Here is a 20,023-nt window from a genome sequence, read left to right on the forward strand (position 1 = left end):
TAATATAAATATATCAATTTTCTTAATATATTATTTTTCTGTATTTTTTTATAAAAACTCATATTTATAAACAGTCAATAATTTTTTTTTCTCGCTTTTATTTTATTTTTAAAAAATACAGCAAAAATATAAAAAAATATAAAAAATAATATTAAAAAGTAATATATATTGTATTAAAAAAAATAGAGCTTATTAAATAAAATAATAAACACCTTTATCATTTAACTATATGATAAAGAAATTTAATATTTTAAATAAAAATTATGCCAAAGAAGAATCTACAAAAATTCAAATGAAAAACATATCATAAGCAATCCAAAACTATTAAACAATACCTTTATTTCCTCGAGAACTATTCAGTTATATATACCCAAACATAATAAAATGTAAAAATCCAGACTGTAATTAAAAAGATAACAATTGCTAACACTGTAAAATCAGCAATTAAAAAGAAGATTATGATTTATATGATGAAACAATATCTGAATTTGCATAATAAGTATATTAAAATATAAAGCAAACCTAAATTTAGGAAAAATAAGAAATAAATTTAAAGATAATTGATATTCGTGATGATTTTAAATTTCAAGGAAATATAGATTAAGCAATATAAATTTTCGAAAAAGAAAAAAGCGAAATAAATTTTGAAGATGAGTTTGAATTAAAAAAAGGGCTTTTTCACTTTTGTTTTATCACCAATAACGATAAACAGATAATTAATGAAAAAAAAAATGGAGTTATTGAAAAAATTTTGAATGGAAATTTTCCTTATGTATCTATATTATAAGGAGGATTTAAAGAATTGCATAATTTATCAATATAAATGAATATTCCTTTAAATAAACACAAAAAAGAATTCTGTAAACTTTGTAGAATTATGACTATTTAAAGTATTAGTAATAATGGAATTAATAATAGTAAATTAGTTAATTATTCTCTTTTTGAATATTTTTTAAATGTTTTTAATTCAAAAGATAATAAATAAGATAGTAAAAATGTACTTGTTTCAAATATTTAAGAAAAGAAAAAGGAAAATTTTGTTAATATTCATTCGAATTCAGTTCATAGTTAAAATTTATTTATTATAAATTAGGAAAATACCAAAAATTAAAAATAATAATAATAATTCGTTAATAAATAAAATGATAAAAAAAATACTTTCATTATTGTTAATAGTAATAATGAAGAAAATTATTTACAATAATAATCAAAGAATATACCAATGATAAATAAAATATTAATTATTAATAATAAAGAAGAAAATTATAACGATCATTTAGTTTCTAGTAAATTAATTAATATTAATAAGGAAGATAAAAATTATCTTTAAGTTTCTTATTGTAAATAAGAAACTTAAAAATAAATTTAAAGTAATGAAAACATTAACAATGTTAAAAAAATATAAAGTTAAGGACTAATATTGAAAAAAAATATTAATTATAGTTAATTGAGGAAATAAATTTTGGCTAAAAATTATTAAAATAAAGGAATTTTCTAAAGTTATAAAGTTTAAATTAATACTTGGATTAGTTTTTTGTAAATTTTAAAAAATAAATAGTTTACTTTTTATTCTTGCTAAAGCTTGAAAAATAAAAACAATTAAGATTCGAAATTAGATTAAGTTAATTCATATAATTATAAATCTAGTTCGAATATATTATTAATAACTGAAGGTTTCTTTTTTATAGTATTAATTATATTATTTAAACATTTTTTATTTTTAAAATAAAAGATTTTGTAATTACTATTTCTATTGATAATTTTACTTTAAATTTTTTAAAGAATATTAAAAATAATGAAAATTTAATAAAAAATGTAATAAAAATGAATTATAATAATTTATTTTTTAAATATTAAAATAGGACCAATAAACTCCAGATTAATAAATTCCTTAATATATATAAATAAAATCTTTCTTTTTTATAAAATAATTATAAAAAATAACATCAAAAAAATTCAATAATAATATAATTACTTTTTATTTTAAGCTTCCTAATGTTTGCTCAAACAATAAATTTGAGGACACAGATTATTTAAATTTTTTAAATGATTTTAATTTAGTTAAACTTAAAGAAATAGTAGAAAATAATTAAATATAATAAATTCATTAAGAAATACATTAAATCTAAATAAAATAAAAAGTAAATTTTATATAAAAAAAAAATATTTATATTATAATAGGATAATTTAGAGATAAAAAATATTTTTAATATGGACAATTATGAAAATTCAGTTGACTGTATTAAAAAATCATAAGAATTTTATTAAAATTAATAAAGAAAATGAAATGAATGTAAAATAGAATAAAATATGTAAATTATTTTTTGAATATATAAAAATATAAATAAATAAATATTTGTTGAAATCTGTAATATATATATATATATAGTTTATATTACTAAAAAATAATTTTAAGTAATTAATAATTATACTAAAAAGATTAAAATAAATATTTAATATATAATTTATTATTTATTTATTTTTATGATTTTAAATATTATATATTTTAAACTAAAATTTTATAAAATTGTTATTTTAATATTTATTTAATTTTTTAATATTTTAGTATCTTATAAAAAAATTCAAATATTTTTATAAAAAATAAATAAATTTTCGATTTATATTTCTTTATTAAAGTTAAAAATAGATAAAAAAAGTAAGATTATTATATGAATTCATATTTATTTCATAAATATTAAATTTATCTTTTTAAATAAAAAATCAATTTTATTATTATTATTCGAAGATACAAATATAATAAAAAATTAAACGATTTAGTCCAATTATAAATAATAAATCTAAATTATTAAAAAATAAAAAATATAATAATTTATATAACTTATAAAAATAAGAAAAATTTTATAAAAAAAATGTAATATTTTTTAAAATTCAAAAAAAAAATTTATATAAAATTAAATAAATAAAATAATAAAATAAATTTATAATAAAAAAAAATTAAATAATAAAAATTAAATAAAATAAATACGTAATAAAAAGTTAATTTAAAATCAATTATTATTATTTATATCATTATTATTATTATTATTATTATTATTATTATTATTATTATTATTATTATTATTATTATTATCTCTCCATGATGTATTATCATCTATTCTATCTTTATGTAAATAAAACCAAACCTTTTTTTCTTGATCATATTTAATACATGGATCATCTAAATAGTGTAATCTATCTAATGCTCCACTTACTATAGTACTTACTTTATCTTAAGTCAAATCTGAATTTATATATTAACTTTCTTTTAATAATTCACATATATCAGATCTTGTTCCCATTCCATTCGGCATTTTAGCACATGCATCTCTTACTAAAGATAAAATCGTTATATATGGAGATCTACCTGGTTTTAAAAATGCATGATCACGTGGTTTTGATTATAGATTTGTGGTCACTTTTTTACATACAGGAGCTACACATGTCTTTGAACCATCCATACAGGTATAAACCCATGGTTTTGTTGGGTTTGCGTATCTTTGTCTTTCCTATTCTCTATAGTTTAATAACCATTCTTTAGAAACCTTTTTATATTTATTTTATTGTTGATTTTTTTTATATAAATACTGGAGCTTTAATTTTTTACTATTTTTTTATTATATAATATAATAAACTTTTTAATATATAAAAAAAACTTATTATTTAGAAGTTTAAGAATTTGTAATTTAAATAGATGATTATCTTTAACTTTTAGGTTCTGAAGAATCTTAATTAGCATTTGTTTTTTAAAGAATTATTAAATTAGGTTTGTTTAAACTTACTGTATTTTCAACTTTTGAATATGATCTATTAACATTACTATTACCATTACTATTACAATTATTATTTATTATTATTATTATTATTATTATTATTATTAATATTATTATTTTTATTATTATTATTATTTATAATTGTATTTGTATTTTATAAAGTTTTTTTTTTCAAGCTTTTATCTTAATCACTACCATCTGTACTATTTCCTATTGATACTTAACAAAAATCTATTTCTGGTTTTAATTTTTAAAGGCTTTAATCACTTTGTTCACTTTCACTACTTAAAATATCTTCTAATTTTGTTGTGTTTCTCCTTTTTTTTAGAAGCTTTTTATTTTTTTTATTTTTATTTTTAAAAATTTAAAAATAATAATATTACTGTAGAAATATTTTTTTATTATATTTATTTATATGTATTTTAATAATATTCAAGTAAATATTTTTATGAGATCTTTTTTTCTATTTATTATTCTTATTTTCTCATATATGTAAAATTTCCTATTTTTGCTTTTATTAAAAATTCATTTAATGGATTTATTCCATATGCAAAGTTTTCTCCTTTCATTAATTTTTCTAAAATTTCATCTTAATTTTATTTAGGTAATAAATTTTTCAATTTTTATTATTCTTCTAAATTAAAAATTTCATTAAATGTTTTTAAATCAAACAACTTTTTTTTTTTTTTTTCAAATATTATTGTTTTTTACATCATTCATGTCTTCTAATGTAAGTAAATTTGTTGGTATTTTTATTTTATCTATTCCATCAGCTTCTAAATATATATTTTCTTTATTTTCATCAAATACTATTTGTTTTATTGATATTTTTAAACAATTTGTTTTTAATTTTACTTTAGTCCTCATCAATTGCGTAATCAGATGAATAGTCACTTACATCAGCTTAAACTATAACTATTTTTTTTTTAAATAAAAATATGAAATTGATTAACTAAAATTGTTTATATTTTTTTTATATTACGATTTTCTAAATTATTTTCCAAATTCTTTTTTATTTACTAATATGTTTTATTGTATGTATCAAAACTATTTTAATTTTTTATATATACAATGTTCTTTTTTATATTTGGTTTAATGTTTTTTACAAATCTTTTTTTTAAATAGATCTTATTCAATAAATTATTTTGTTAGAAGTTTTTTACTCATTTCTTAATATCTTTAATATATTTTATTTATTTATTTATTTTAATTTATAATTTTTTAAAAAAAATAAAAGAATAAATTGTTAATAAATAAATATTATTTATAAATAATATCATTTAAAATAAAATTATTAAAATATTTTAAATTATTCGTAACAAAAAATAGGAAATTTAATAAAATTCTTTAAATAAAATAATTTTTTTTAAAAGGAAAAAAATAATTTATTTACAATTTTAAATTCAATATTAATTTTAAAGAAACAAGTTTTAAAAGAAAAAGTTTTAAATAAATCTATTTAGCTATTTTATTTTATTTATTCATAAATAATAATATTGGTAATCTATTTTTTTAATTTTGAGAATTATTAATTAAATTAAAGATTTTATTTTTAGATATTTCTTTTACTAAAATTATATATTTTTTAAAAATCTAAAATAAAAAATTTTATGAGTTAATAGAAATAAATGTTTTATAGTAATATTATTTTTATAATATTAAAATAATAATATTTATTCCATCTTCATATAATTATTTTTTGAATTTCACTTAACTAAAGTTCTTAATAATTTAAAAAAAATTAATTAAAATTATTTTAAATATTTTTTAAATTTATATTAATTTTTTATTTATTTAATCTGAAATTAAATATTTTTTTTTAATTCAATTATTCTTTATATATTGTTTTGAAAATTTATATTTGAACTTATTATTTTTTATTTAATCAATTTTAATATTATTCAATTAAATACAAAAATAATTTAAATATAAAAATCTAATTATTATTATTATTTAAATATATAATTTTTATACTAAAAATAATTTTCCTTTTGTTAAAAATATATACAATAAATTTATATTATCAATAATTTACATATGAATTTTTAATTAATATATTTATATTTAAAAAAAAAAAAAAAATTTCTTTGATTATTTTTATTATAATTTTAATTTATTTATTTAACTTTTTTTTTTTAAATAAAAAAATTACATTTTTTTTATTTACTAAGCTAATTTTTTTCAATTTTATATGCATTTATTCACTATTTTTAAAAAAAATATTTAAAATATTAAAAATGTAGAATAATTATGAATATTTATGTTAATTTTGTTATCTTCGTAATAACATATAAACAGAATTATTCGAACTAAACAACTTTGATGTTTTAGAAGCAAATATTAATTAACAATAATTTTATTTATTGAGATCTACATAGGAATATGAAAATTATTCAATAAACTTTAAAGTCTAGAATAAAATTAAAGTTTTTGAAAATTCTCCATTTTATTTATGTAGTTATTTTTATGTAGAATGTAAAACATGTTAATAAATAATTGGATTTATTTTAAAATCTACAACTAATAAATTAGTTTAGTATAGAGAAGATTTTTTTTTATATAAAAATTCTATTTTTGTTAAAGAAATAGAGTAAGAATCTTTAAAAAATATAAAGGATTCAATAGACTAAAATACACATAAGATTTTATAAAATGTTAATAAATTTTAGAATATTATTAGTAGGCAAAATAATACAGGAAAAGAAATTAAAGAAACATCAGAAAATCTATAATTATTAATGAAATTAAAATATGAGGTTTGATATAAATACATTTTTTTAATTTATAATGTTTAATGGTTTATTTTATTTATTTAAAAAAAAAATATTTTATAAAAAATAAAAAAGCGGTTAATATTATTTTTTTCTTAATTGAAAATTTATTAGATTATATACTATTATTTTTTTTATAAATATCAAAAATTTTAATTATAATTTTTGAATTAATAAAAAATAAAAAAATTATTAAATTTTAATAATACATATTTGCATTTTTATTCTAATTATCAATTTTATTAAAATTTTAATAACCATTAATGTTATAACAATTCTTATATTGTACATCTTTAATTTTTATTTACAACAAAAATTTATTAAAGAAAATTAATAAGATTTTAGGAAAAATGATTAGGATAATTAATATCTAACTTTTTTATAAAATAATTATTTAATATTAAATTAATATATAAATTATTTTCTTTTTAAAAAAAAGAAAGAAATTATACTCTTTATATTGCATCAAAAGTTTCTTTTTCAGTGTTTTTACTAAAAGGAGGATATCCTGAATTCAATTCATAGCAAATTACTCCCAAAGCCCAAACATCAATTTCCTTATCATAAATTTAGCCATCAATCATTTCAGGAGCAACATAATCTATGGTTCCACAGAATGATTTTCTTCTTATGTTTCCATTTACATCAGAAAATGCAGCACAACCAAAATCGCATAATTTAATTGTACCCTATAAAATTGTTATTAATTATTTTGTTTTAAATAATTATTTTATTAAATTTTACATTTTAAATTAAAATATTTTCTAATTTTAAATCTCTATGTATAATATTTTAATTATGTAAGTAATTTATAGCTTCGCATAACTATTATATAATTTTTGCACTATTTTTTTCTTATAAAAAATTATTTTAGCTTTTTTATAATAACTAAGCTAAATTTCCATCATTTGCATATTCTAAAACAATATAAAAATAATTATCATCTTCAAAATATCCATTACACTAAAGAATATTCTTATGCTTGCAAAAGTTAAATTGAATATTTAATTCTCTTTATAATTATTAAAGCATATTATTTTAATTTATAATTTTCTTTTCTATTACCTTTAATGCATTTATATTTTATGATTTTATATTTCTTAATTTTTTTTTTATTTCAATTAAATATTTTTATTTTATTATTATGAAAAAAAATATACCTAACCATATATACAGTTCCAAAAACACCTTAACCTATAGGTTTAAGAAATTCGAAATATTCTTTTTTTAATTATTATTTATTATTTTATTAAAGACTAAATTATTAGCTAATGTATTATTATTGTTATTAATAATCTCCTTATCTTAATTTTAAAGTATTCTAATTAGTTTTATTTATTTATTATTATATATTATCTATAGTAGAATAGCAGTTTTTACTTTCATAAAAATTTTTTAATAAATTATATTGAGTATTATCTTGTTAAGGTATTAGTTGCTTGATTTTATTATTAAGATTAATAAATTATCCATTAATATTATTTTATTTATGTTCATACTTATTTTTCGTCATAACTATAATATTGCTTTTATTTTAAGATTTATCTATTTATTTTTATTATTATTTCGTCATTTAAAATCCATTATTAAACTAAGTTATTTTTTATATTTCTTATTATTCGAGGGTGCTTTTATTAAAGTTAGCACTAGAAGGAGAATTTTCTTTTTAAAATTTAATCGAATAATATTAATTTATATTATGTCTGATATTTAGTTATTATTAAAATTTTATGTTATTAGTACAAAAATTATTTTAACTATTACTTATTAAATTATTTGAAAGTTAATAAATTTTTACTTAAGTTTAACCTTATTAAAATGGAATTCTGTTGGTTTTTTGTAAATTCCTTTCCTATTAAAAATAAAACTAATTATTTTAATTTTGAATATTTGCATCTTTTTAAAAAGGTGAATTTATATAAAATTAATCTTTAGAATTTATAGTTAAAAATTTAGATTATTAATATTAGTTTATTAGCTTTTTAGGAGTATTTAAGTTTTAAAAATTTATATTTTAAGTAATTATTTATTTAGTAAGAATGTTTTTATGATAAGAGCAATCGTTTTATTATTTATATAAACCTACTTGTATTTTAAATATTCTTCGAGGAGAAATTTGTTAAAGGTTTTAGTTTTAATTGTAGGATATTCTAGTATTTGATGAAATATTAATACAATTTTTAGATTTCAAAGGATATAAAAAGAACTTAGTAGACTAATCATTAAGTTTATTATTTGAAGCAAATGATATTGATTTTGATCTTTAATATTTATATCTTGATTAACTGTGTAAAGAATGATAAATAAATTAATTATTCATTAATATTTTTATAAAAAATTTAGTAATATTTTAGATAAATTTAAAATAGAATTTATATATATTTATATTTATTTATATTTGTTATTATTTTTTTTTATATATTTAATGAATTATAAATATAAACATTAAATATATATAAATATTTAATTATATATGTATTTATATATTTATATATATATATTTATATATTAGTTTTTATATATATACATATTTATTTTAATAAAAAATTAATAAAAATAATCTTTTTTAAATTTAATTAATTTTTTAAATTTTATCTAATAATTTATATAAAATATTTTTTTAATTTAAATTATATTAATATTTTTAAGTATAAATTTTAAATAAAATTTTATGTTTGTTCAAATAAATATATATAAAATAATTTAATAAACTATATTTTGTTTATTTATAAATTATCATAAATTTATATCATTAAAGAACATTTTAAATATATTAAAATATCTTAAAATAAAAATTTAATTTATATTTTAAAATATATAGAATATATTAAAACTTTATATATTAAAACAAAAATAATAACTAATCATTATAAATCTTATCATTTAAATAAAAAAATTATTGCATTATAAATTAAAAAAATTTTTAAAAAATTACTTATTTAAATAAAATAAAAAAAAAAAAAATACAATTAGTAAATAAAACAATTAATATTTGATGCATATAAAAATTTATAAATTTATATATATATATATATTATATATATATATATAATATAAATATAAATATAAATATAAATATAGATTTTTACGAGTTTTCAAAATTAACAGATGATTAAAAAGAAGAATATCTTGAAAAAAAAAAAGAATAGTATGAATTGCTTATATAAAAAGAAAAATAAGATATAGATTAATTTCTTGCATAAAAAGAAAAAAATTAAATATGTTAAGATTTCGATCAAAAATTAGAAGAAGAAAAATTAGAACTTAATACATATTTAGAATCTAAAGAATTCAAAAAAATAATATAAAATTTAGAAGAAGATGATAGGAACATTATTTTTAATGGCTAAGATTAAAATTTAAATGAAATTTTTGATAAACAAGAATAATAATAGGTTAAAATAATATAAGAATAAGCCGAAAATAAATTCAAATAAAAAGAAGAGAAAAAAGTTCAAGAGAAATAAGTTATTTATGAAGTAAAGTAATAGTTTAATAAATATGAATTAAGTTATGATGAAAAAAAATTGAAGAACAATTTGAAAAATGTTTATAAGTGCCTATAATTTCTTAAAAAACGGCTCGCTCTAAAATTAGTTTTTTTAAGTTTATTTAATGAAAATTAAGAACAATATATTTTAAAAATATTTGAAAAAGCATTTGTAAATCCTTTTAACTACTTTAAAATTTTTGGATATAATTAACAATTTAATATTTAATGAATTGATTAATATTTAAAAAAATTAATTTTTAAAAAGAAAATGTAAAATAAATATTTAAAAAATATATATATATAAATAAAATTATATATAAAATATAGAATGATCAATCTTATATTTAAATGATTTAAAATTTAATAAATAAATGAACTTAATATATAAAGTTTTTATTATTCGATTACAAATATGGTCTATTATTTTTAAATTTCGAATAATTTATTAATCTCAAAGCATTTGAAAATCTAGAAATAATCGAAAATATTAATAAAGATTTTATACCTGAATAAAAAGATACAATCTGTCAAAATATTGAAGAGAAAAACTTATAATTAACAAAAAAGTAATATTCTAATATTGATTTTAGAATTAATTATGAAATTATAAATAATGATAATAATTACTAATAATATAAAAATTTTGAAGAAATAATAATTGATTTGTTAAAAATCACAGTAAATAAATAAAATTTAGGTAACTTTGATAAAAATATTACCTTTGAAGATATTGGTTTGAAACATATTTATTTTGGCGATGATACTTATTAAGCTATTTTTAATAACGTTTAAAATTTATATTGTTTATATAGAAAAACTGTCTAAGTTATAAATATAGATAATTAAAATATAAAAAATGAAATCATTAAATAGAACGTCTCTAAAAAATTTAATATTTTAGATTTTTATAATTTTAAAATATATAAAGTTAATTAAAAAATAGCTAATAATGATATATAAATTAATAATTAATTATTTTATAACGAATGGTCAGAAATTTATAGATTATTCATTTACACTAGAAATTTTTGATTATAATATATTAGATAATGAGACGTTAATATTTATTTGCGAATATATGTTTAAAAATACGGTTAACAAATGAAGAAAGTAGGAGAGAACTTTTTGAATTGAATAATAGAAGTTAAAAATGATCTAAAAGAAAAATATAAAGTCGAAAATTTCTATGAAAATATATTTAATGAAGAAAATTAAAATATTACATAAATAGCAAAATAATAATTTGTAAATTTTAACAGCAATTCTAACTACTTTTATTGTGATTACATGTAATCGTTTTATATGAATATAAAGTATTTGATAAAATAAATATATAAAACTTTAATTTTCAAAATGAAGTCTTATTAAAATAAATATAAAAATCTCAAAAATAATAAAGATGAATAAATTTGTTAAAATAGGTATAAATAGAAATTAATATTAGAAAAAAATGCTATTTTTGACGAAATTAAACATATATTGGTTGATTAATGTAAGTGTTTATAAGAATTCTACTAAATATTATATGAAACCATAAACTAATGCTTATTACTTGAAAAAGTGTCCAATGACGATATTAATAGTTCTTTTTATTCTTTTTAAAATCCATTATAATCTTTGATAAAAATATATTAAACATTCTCTGAATAGAAACAAAATAATTATGAATAGTTGAATAATTATTTAGAAAATAATGAATAATAGTAATAATTAAATGAAATGAAAGCTTTGAAAAAAATATTTAATTGCGCTCCAAATAAAGAATAAGTAGAACCTAACTTGAATATTATAGTTAAATAATATTCATCTTAAAATATAATTGATTTATATGAACTTTTTAAAAACAAATTCCTTATTTTAATTTTGAAAATTATCAATAATAATAAAATTTGGAATTAATTTATAGAAGATACCGACTTATCAAAATTAACTTTTAATTAAAAATTAAACATTATTTAGTATTTTTTTTTTTAATAAAAATAAAGAAAAAAATTAAAAAATATTTTATAAATAGGTAAAGAGTAAATCAATCCTAAAAAAAATTACAAAATTCAAATATTTCCTCAGTTTCTTTAGTATTACGTGTTGATAGAGACTAAATTTGGTATTCTGTCTATAAAATGTTAATTAAATAAAACGAATATAATTTAAATTAAAGTAAATTCGATATTTAATTTAATGGCGAAAGTAGAGTAGATGCTGTTGCTCTATTAGGAGAGTTCTATACATAATTATTTAAAGATTTATTAGACCCAAAAAAAGGGTTTTTCTAGCCTTCTTCGAACGGCATCACAATGTAACCTTCTCCAAACTCAATAATAATAGTAGATCATTTGTTACACTTTTAAATGGCAGGAAGATTAGTTGCAAAGGCACTTATTGATGGTTTCACTTGCGAAGTTGATTTTACCAAATTCTTTTTGAAATAAATTCTTGGATAACCTCTTTATATTAATGATTTGGAAGATATTGACCCTTAAATGGTTAAAGGGTTAATGGATATTTTCTAAAATAGTATAGAAGGACTATAATTATATTTTACTTATACTATTAATTAATTTGGAGAATAGAAAGTTATCGAGTTGATTCCTAATAGAAGTAATATTGAAGTTACTGAAGAAAACAAAAAAGATTATGTGAAAAAATTAGTATACTTTAGGATGGTTAAGCAAATCGAAACTTAAGTTTAAGCATTTTAAAAAAGTTTTTATGAAGTTATTCCCTTATAAAATATAAAAATGATTTCTGTAAGAGAATTAGATCATAGATTATCAGGAAATCATATTATTGATAGTATTTTTTTTTTAATTTGAATTTATATAAATAAATTAAAAAAAGTTAATGATATGAAATAAAATTTGATTTTCAAAAATGGATATAATTAAGATTCAGATTAAATTAAATGGTTTTTTGAAATTTTAGAAGAATATGATTAAGAACAAAGGGCAGCTTTTTTATTCTTTACTACTGGATGTTTTAAAGTTCCTTTTGGTGGCTTTTAAAACTTCCGTATTACTATTAATAAAAGTAATAGTGATAAGTTATCTTTACCTGTTTCTCATACTTGCTTTAAGGAATTAGGTATTTAAAAATACATTTTTTTTTATGATTTTTTATTTTAGAGTCACATTAATATCCGAATAAAGAGATTATGAAAGAAAAACTTGATTATTCTTTTAGTAATGGATAAAAAGGATTTTATATAATATGAAATTATATTCTCTATTATTTAATAAATTTTTATTTTTTTTAGTTATAAATTAAATTTTATTTTTATTAATTAAATATTAGAATATTAAAAAAAATTATAATATATATATATATATATATATATATATATATATAGATATATATATATATATATATATATATAAAGAATAAATATTTTAAAGTTATTTTTATTTTATAAATATTTTTTTTATTTATTTCAGTTATTTTTGTTTGGTATTGATTTTTGAAATGATATTTTTTTCATATTTAAATTTTTAGAAAATAATATTAATCTAATATTTTTCATACGATTTAATATAAAAAATATCTTTATAAAAAATATCTTTGTAAAAAATATATAATAAATATCCAATTTTTAATAATAATTTATTTTCCTTATATTAATGGATATTTATTAAAGTTTGTTAATTTAAAACATATAAAAAAATACAACAAATTCAATAAAAAAAATAGAATTATAACGCATATAAAAATAGTTAAGTTTGTGTATACATATATATATATATTCTCATATATAAATAATTTTAAAAATTAAAATTAAAAAATATATATTTAATTTTTATAAAAAAAATCAATAATTTTTATTATTATTTTTATTTAATATACAATAACTTTTTTTACTAACCAAAATAGATATAGGTTTTATTCTTTTTCTTATTTATACCCAAAATTAACGATATTACTTCAGTAAAATTTACCTATAAAACTTCATGGAAAAAAAAAATTAAAATTTAAGAAAAAAATTGATATTATATAAAATTTATAATATTTCTAATAATAAGATATATATTAATTATTATATAATTAATTAAAGATAATTATAAATAATATATATAATATTTATATACTATTAAATCAAAAAAATCAAAAATAATAATAATAATACATGCAATATAATTATAATTTTAATATAATATTTATTTTATTAAAAAAAAATATATTTTTTATTATTATATGTATTTTTTTTAATTTTTATTAAACATTTATCAAAGATTTAAAATATAATTTCTTATTTTTTGTTTAAAAAAAAAGTTCAATACAATTTATTTATAATTATTTTTAATGTTCTATGTATAATTTATTTTTTAACAAGAATATAAATAAATTAGTTTTATCTATTTAATATTATTATTTTTTTTAATTTATATATTTTTATAAAAGATATTTATTAATAATATTTTTTAAAAAAATATAAATTTATTTTTAATATTATTTTTATTTTTATTTTTAAATTTATATTATAATAAATAAATTATTTTTATTAATAATATAAATTATTTATTTTTGTTTTTATTATATACATTTTAATATTTATATGCAAAAAATTTATACATTTTAATTTTATTTTATTCAAATATTTTGTTTAGTTTTTTAATTTACTTATATAACTAATTACTAATTGATTAAAAACATAATAATAAGTTTAAAAATTGAAATTAAGCTTAGACCAAAACTAAAGTCTTTAAAAACATTTAAACTAAAGACATATTAATAAAAAAATATAGACCAAACATTAACAAAAAAAGAGATAAGTAAAAAAAAATTCAATCATGTCTAAAATAAATAAATTAATTCTTTAAAATACAAAAATTAATAAAATTAAAAATTTAATATAATAAATGAAAAATTAAATATATATAAAAAATATATAAATTAATAATTTAGAATAAAATAAAATATTATATATATATTTAATTATTATTTTTTCAACTATTTTACATATTTTATAATAACATATTTCCCATTAATTCATTCAATTTATTACAACCACTTGTTGCTAACGATAATAACTTTTTATTTTTAATATTTAAATATATTAAAATGTCAAGCATTTTACTTTTTAGGTTTATTCTATATTCAAACTTCCTTCAGTTTCCATATACACAATTTTTTTTGTTTATTTTAATTATACAATGCATATTTTTTTACTCATTTTTTAATATTCTTATTAGTTAGGATCAATTAAAGGTATATCTTATACAAATCCCTTTTTCAATATTATATTTTATTTAACCAAAAAAAACTAAATAATAAAAAATTATTTACAACAAAACAACTCGAAAATAAATCTAACATTTAAATTCCTGCTAAATTTAACACAAAACAAGATATATTAATTAAATGAGGAAAAATAGGACCGTTTGACTCTATAATGTCATAAGTTATTAAAATTGTAGATTTTGGGTATTATTTTATGCTTATTAAATCGCTTAATAACTAGAGAATATCTTTTTTTAAAATTATTGATTATTCCTTTTATATTACTTGTATTAATGAATATATTTTTTTATGTACTTATTCATTATAATTTTCTAATTCTTTTTTATTTAAAAAGTTTATTTGATATTTTATTTCGCAATCTTATTATGTAACATTAAAAGCATGAAACGGCCCATTACTTTTTTTAGTGTTTTTTTTAATAAGTGATGAGTATTTTGAAATTTATCTTTTTTTATATTTTACATTGAACATATTATTTTTACGTCTTTAGATTCTAAACAACATCTAGCTGTTGCAGTTCCTTATTATAATTCTGTGAAATCTTATATTTTTTTTTTTATTTAATAATTATTTTAATTTATTTAAAATACTTAGTGGTCTTATTTCAGAAAAGTCTAATCTTTAGGAAGAGTTTTCAATTTACATTTTATTATTTTAATTTAATTGAAATATTTTTTTATCTTTTGAAAAAAAAAAAAATTGTTTATTTTTTTTAGATTTATATGCGTACAAAGTTAATTTTGATTAAAATAAAATTAATAAATAATGTTTTTTTTTATTATTAGTAATTAATAAAAAATTAATTTTTTTAAAAATATATTTATTTTATTATTTACTTTTTTTCTTCAGTTTCATATATACTTCAAAAATAAAAAAAAAGAAAATAAAATAAAATAAAATAAAAAAAAAACAATAATAAAAAAAATATGGCATCAAGTTTTCCTAAACTCCCAGGATATATTCCTACATATCCAATAGATGTAAAATAAAAAAAAGAAGATAAAAATAAATAAATAAAAAAGGAAAAAACATTCAAAAGAAAAAGTGCAGCTAAATAAGAATATAATCGCGAAATTTTACCTAAAACATCCCTCCATAAAACTATCCTTTACCCCGCTAAAAGCCTTAAAATTATCCTGATTAAAAAGGAATGTTCCATCCAGACTATATGTCAACTACACATGACTCATACAGACCAAAAAACGTGCCTGCCGACATTGTGGAATTATACTAACCTTCATTCGTAAAAATGGATAGACATACTTTGCAATTCAAAGCTTATTTTAAAGAAATATGTGTAGAAACAAACTTGGAAAATTACAGAATTAGAAAAGTGATTGTATATTATTATTTAGAAGATGATTCTATATAAGTAAATGAGCCTAAATTAATGAATTCTGGAATTCCTCAAGGTGCATTTTTGAAAAGACAAAAAATTCTAAGGGTAGACGGAAGTGGAACTCATATTAATTTATATGATTTGAGAATTGGAAATGATTTAGAATTATTCGGAAAAATGTTTCATTTTTATGACTGTGATGTATACACTAGAGAGTTCTATGAAAATTTAGGAATTCCTTAAGGATAATCTGAATAGGCTGATTCTGATAATTGGGAAAAAAAAACACTTGCTAAATACATTCCAATTAAAGATTAAATGATGAAAGATTTTATGGAACATAAATTAGGTTTTTTTTAATTTAAAAAAATAAAAATATTATGTTTTTTTATATTAATTAGGTGGTGGAAAAGTGCCTTCAGCTAAATAATTTTTAGAAAATGATAGAAAAGTGTTAAAGTATTATGTTTTTTCAGATATTCCTTATATTATGCATTATTCCTTGCTGATGATACTATTGAAATTAGAGAAATTAACTATTCTAATAGTGGAAGAGACCCTTTCCCATTAATGCTCAGAAGATAAAATTGCCTAAAAAATTTGCTTTGAATTAACCAGGATAAACTTATGCTGAAGAATTTACTAAACCTTAAGATATTACTTTTGGTTAATTTGTTGATGTTTTTGGTAGAAAATTCTAAGTTAATGGATGTGATCCTTATACATAGAATTACTATAAAGAAAAATTAAATATAGATTTTCCTTTAGGACATGGTTATGAATAACATTACAAAGAATTAGCCTGTAATTTATTTTTTAATACTTTCTATTTATAAAAAAATATTTTTTAAAAATTTAATTTTAGAAAGAGAAATACCTCCTTATAATGGATTTGGGGACGAAGAAGATTCATTAGGTTATGTTTATAGATTAATTCCTAAACCACCCAAAAAAGACTTTTTTAAATGGGTTGATAATTAGATAAACCTCAGATTTGTTGCTAAATTTAATACTAATAAACCTGAAGATATTGATAGGTTATTATTATAATTGTTTTATTAAAATATATTTTTTTATTTTTTAGACGATTTATTATTACTTATTATTTAAATGATGAATCTTTATAAATTTATGAACCTTGTGTAAGAAACTCAGGTACTTTTAAATTATTTAATATTTATTTATGTTATTAAAAAAAAAGGTATACCTGATGGCAAGTTTTTGGAAAGAAAGAAATATAAAAATGTTTAAAATAATTCTGAGTTCTTTTTACCAACAGATTTAATTGTAGGAAAAGATATAATTATAAACGGATATTCATTCCATTTATTAGAATGTGATGAGTTTACAACTAAATGGTATCTTAATCATGTTAAGGAGTGATTTAAATATAAAATAATAGAAAATAATATATCAAATATATATATAATATAGTTTACAATAATATAAAATAATTTATATTTATATAGGAAATTTAATTTTTAAAGATTTGAATATATTATATATTTTAAATATAATAAAATTTTATTTAAAAAAAAAATATATATAATGTTAATAATAAAAAAAAATATTTTTAAATTATTTAAGAAAAAAATTAATTCTTATAGTATTTAAATATTATTATTTTAAATTATATTAAATAAAATTATATTTATAATATTTTGATGAATATAAATATATATTTTTATTTAAATTTTTTAATTATCTAATATAATTTAAATATTTATTAAAGTGATAAGATAAAATAATAATTTAAATGTTTATATGTAAAGTAATTTTTTATATTAATTTTAATAAGAAAAAACTAAATATACATGAATATATAATGTGTTTGATTTATATTTTATTTACTAAAAATGTTAGATATTTTCATTAATTTACTTTTTATTTTTTTAAGTTATTATTAACATATTTAAATTTTACAAAAATTTTTTATGAATTTATATTAAAATATGTTTTAATATTATTAAAAGTAATTTTATTAATATAATAAATCTTTATTATCAAACATATATTTTTTTATATCACTTTACTTTATTTTCAACTCTTATAGATTTTAATTATTTTCTTAATTCAAATGTTCTTACTTGCTGAGAGTAAAATTTATATCAGAAGTGTTATTCTTTTGTTAATTAAAAGAATTTTATTATTATTTTGGTTTTTTTTTATAAAAGTGACAAATTATCATTTAAATAAATTTTTTATTATTTTGTAGTTAAAACTTTTTTAAATTTAATTAATTTATTGAAAGAATTTCACTTTCTTAAAATTAAATGAATTTTTATTTCAAATTGTATTTCTTTTTTATTTTATTAAATTAATCCATAGCTTTTTTTTAAAAAAATATATTAGTTATTCAATTAATTTAATTGCTTTATTATAAAATAAGTTTTAAATGAACTTATTTATTTTTTAAACTTTATTAATTAAATATATTATTATATTATTTTTTTATTTTAAAAAAAAATTAATTATATATTTATTAATTTCATTTTATTATTATATTTTAATTAAAATAAAACTATTTATATATATTAAAATTATAATTTTTATTTAAATAAAATTTTTAAAATAAAATAAATACCTATTTTATTATATATAAAAAGTATTTTTTTTATACAGATAAATAAAAAACTTTGAATATTTATATATAAATTTATATATATGTATATATTTTAATATAATCTAAAAGAAAGATAAAATTAATAAGTAAATCATGTTTTTTTTACATTAGAAAATAATTTTTCATATTTAATCTCTTTTTTAATTCATTAGAAGCTTATTTTATTTAATTTTAAGCATATTTTCATCTAAACCTTTAATTAGAGTTCCAACTAAATTGAGACTTTTTCCGAATCCAATATTTGTCATTTTTAGTTTATTAATATTTTTATTAAAGATATTTTTGAATTTTTCATTAATTATTTTTTTACGTTTACTATTTTCTATCTGCATTTTTTATATTAAAATTTATATACTTTCTTCCTCTAAAATTTTATTTTTCTAAACTATTATTATTAGAATCAATAACATAATTATTTAGCTAAGCCTTAATAATTGAAATTTCCGATAAATTATTATTTAGTTGAGAAGAAGAAGTAGAAACTGCAGAAATATTATTATAATTTTATTCACTTTAATTATTTTTATTATTATTTTCTTAATATTTTTTATTTTTAAATTATTATACAAACAATTCATTTTCCATTTCTTTATATATTTTATTTAAAAAATATTTAGAAATATATAATAAATAATATTTTTTACCTTTAATTTATTATTTTAATCTTTCTATACTTTCTATATCTTCTTAATGACAGGCTTTATTTTCTTCTAAATCAGTTTAAATTAAAGCTAACTATTCTAATGTAGAATCTATTTTTTATTCCAAATCATTATTTAATTATTCCAAACCTCT

At 15.1% G+C, this 20,023-nt stretch overlaps 4 protein-coding genes across 4 annotated transcripts, besides 35 other annotated features; 2 read left to right on the top strand and 2 right to left on the bottom strand. All coding sequences in view use genetic code 6, as the record gives it.

Annotated features, from left to right (window-relative positions):
• Positions 1–2,906: 2,906 nt before the first annotated feature.
• Positions 2,907–2,983: a microsatellite.
• Positions 2,909–2,996: a microsatellite.
• A 12-nt stretch (positions 2,997–3,008) lies between these two features.
• IMG5_102520 (kappab binding family nuclear factor, putative) lies at positions 3,009–3,826 on the bottom strand (the record flags this gene model as incomplete). The annotated part of the gene is made up of 2 exons (XM_004035190.1): positions 3,009–3,542; positions 3,818–3,826. The coding sequence occupies 2 exons, from the start codon at positions 3,824–3,826 to the stop codon at positions 3,009–3,011; spliced, it is 543 nt and encodes a 180-aa protein (XP_004035238.1).
• Positions 3,012–3,091: a microsatellite.
• Positions 3,609–3,661: a microsatellite.
• Positions 3,805–3,845: a microsatellite.
• Positions 3,837–3,906: a microsatellite.
• Positions 3,907–5,019: 1,113 nt separating this feature from the next.
• Positions 5,020–5,059: a microsatellite.
• Positions 5,022–5,072: a microsatellite.
• A 111-nt stretch (positions 5,073–5,183) lies between these two features.
• Positions 5,184–5,220: a microsatellite.
• A 1,554-nt stretch (positions 5,221–6,774) lies between these two features.
• On the bottom strand, positions 6,775–7,927 carry IMG5_102530 (protein kinase domain protein; the record flags this gene model as incomplete). Its single annotated transcript, XM_004035191.1, has 2 exons — positions 6,775–7,230; positions 7,286–7,927. The coding sequence occupies 2 exons, from the start codon at positions 7,925–7,927 to the stop codon at positions 6,775–6,777; spliced, it is 1,098 nt and encodes a 365-aa protein (XP_004035239.1).
• Positions 7,928–8,911: 984 nt separating this feature from the next.
• Positions 8,912–8,941: a microsatellite.
• Positions 8,942–8,977: 36 nt separating this feature from the next.
• Positions 8,978–9,015: a microsatellite.
• Positions 8,986–9,075: a microsatellite.
• Positions 8,991–9,072: a microsatellite.
• Positions 8,991–9,076: a microsatellite.
• A 483-nt stretch (positions 9,077–9,559) lies between these two features.
• Positions 9,560–9,621: a microsatellite.
• Positions 9,562–9,603: a microsatellite.
• Positions 9,622–10,267: 646 nt separating the features above from the next.
• Positions 10,268–10,298: a microsatellite.
• A 23-nt stretch (positions 10,299–10,321) lies between these two features.
• Positions 10,322–10,358: a microsatellite.
• A 2,024-nt stretch (positions 10,359–12,382) lies between these two features.
• On the top strand, positions 12,383–13,189 carry IMG5_102540 (ubiquitin- hect domain protein, putative; the record flags this gene model as incomplete). The annotated part of the gene is made up of 2 exons (XM_004035192.1): positions 12,383–12,827; positions 12,873–13,189. The coding sequence occupies 2 exons, from the start codon at positions 12,383–12,385 to the stop codon at positions 13,187–13,189; spliced, it is 762 nt and encodes a 253-aa protein (XP_004035240.1).
• A 78-nt stretch (positions 13,190–13,267) lies between these two features.
• Positions 13,268–13,324: a microsatellite.
• A 16-nt stretch (positions 13,325–13,340) lies between these two features.
• Positions 13,341–13,407: a microsatellite.
• A 153-nt stretch (positions 13,408–13,560) lies between these two features.
• Positions 13,561–13,602: a microsatellite.
• Positions 13,603–14,383: 781 nt separating this feature from the next.
• Positions 14,384–14,419: a microsatellite.
• Positions 14,420–14,453: 34 nt separating this feature from the next.
• Positions 14,454–14,526: a microsatellite.
• Positions 14,458–14,502: a microsatellite.
• Positions 14,462–14,495: a microsatellite.
• Positions 14,494–14,541: a microsatellite.
• Positions 14,494–14,548: a microsatellite.
• A 294-nt stretch (positions 14,549–14,842) lies between these two features.
• Positions 14,843–14,885: a microsatellite.
• Positions 14,853–14,908: a microsatellite.
• Positions 14,909–16,130: 1,222 nt separating this feature from the next.
• Positions 16,131–16,175: a microsatellite.
• Positions 16,131–16,191: a microsatellite.
• Positions 16,146–17,988, top strand: IMG5_102550 (hypothetical protein; the record flags this gene model as incomplete). The annotated part of the gene is made up of 7 exons (XM_004035193.1): positions 16,146–16,246; positions 16,289–16,954; positions 17,007–17,056; positions 17,154–17,409; positions 17,471–17,642; positions 17,690–17,760; positions 17,807–17,988. Exons 2-7 carry the CDS (start codon positions 16,417–16,419, stop codon positions 17,986–17,988), a joined length of 1,269 nt encoding a protein of 422 aa, XP_004035241.1. The 5' UTR covers positions 16,146–16,246; positions 16,289–16,416.
• Positions 16,250–16,295: a microsatellite.
• A 10-nt stretch (positions 17,989–17,998) lies between the features above and the next one.
• Positions 17,999–18,064: a microsatellite.
• A 50-nt stretch (positions 18,065–18,114) lies between these two features.
• Positions 18,115–18,176: a microsatellite.
• Positions 18,177–19,071: 895 nt separating this feature from the next.
• Positions 19,072–19,119: a microsatellite.
• The last annotated feature ends 904 nt before the right edge of the window (positions 19,120–20,023 follow it).

Source organism: Ichthyophthirius multifiliis, assembly GCF_000220395.1.
Source record: "Ichthyophthirius multifiliis unplaced genomic scaffold scaff_1120509250855, whole genome shotgun sequence".
Lineage (NCBI taxonomy): Eukaryota > Ciliophora > Oligohymenophorea > Hymenostomatida > Ichthyophthirius > Ichthyophthirius multifiliis.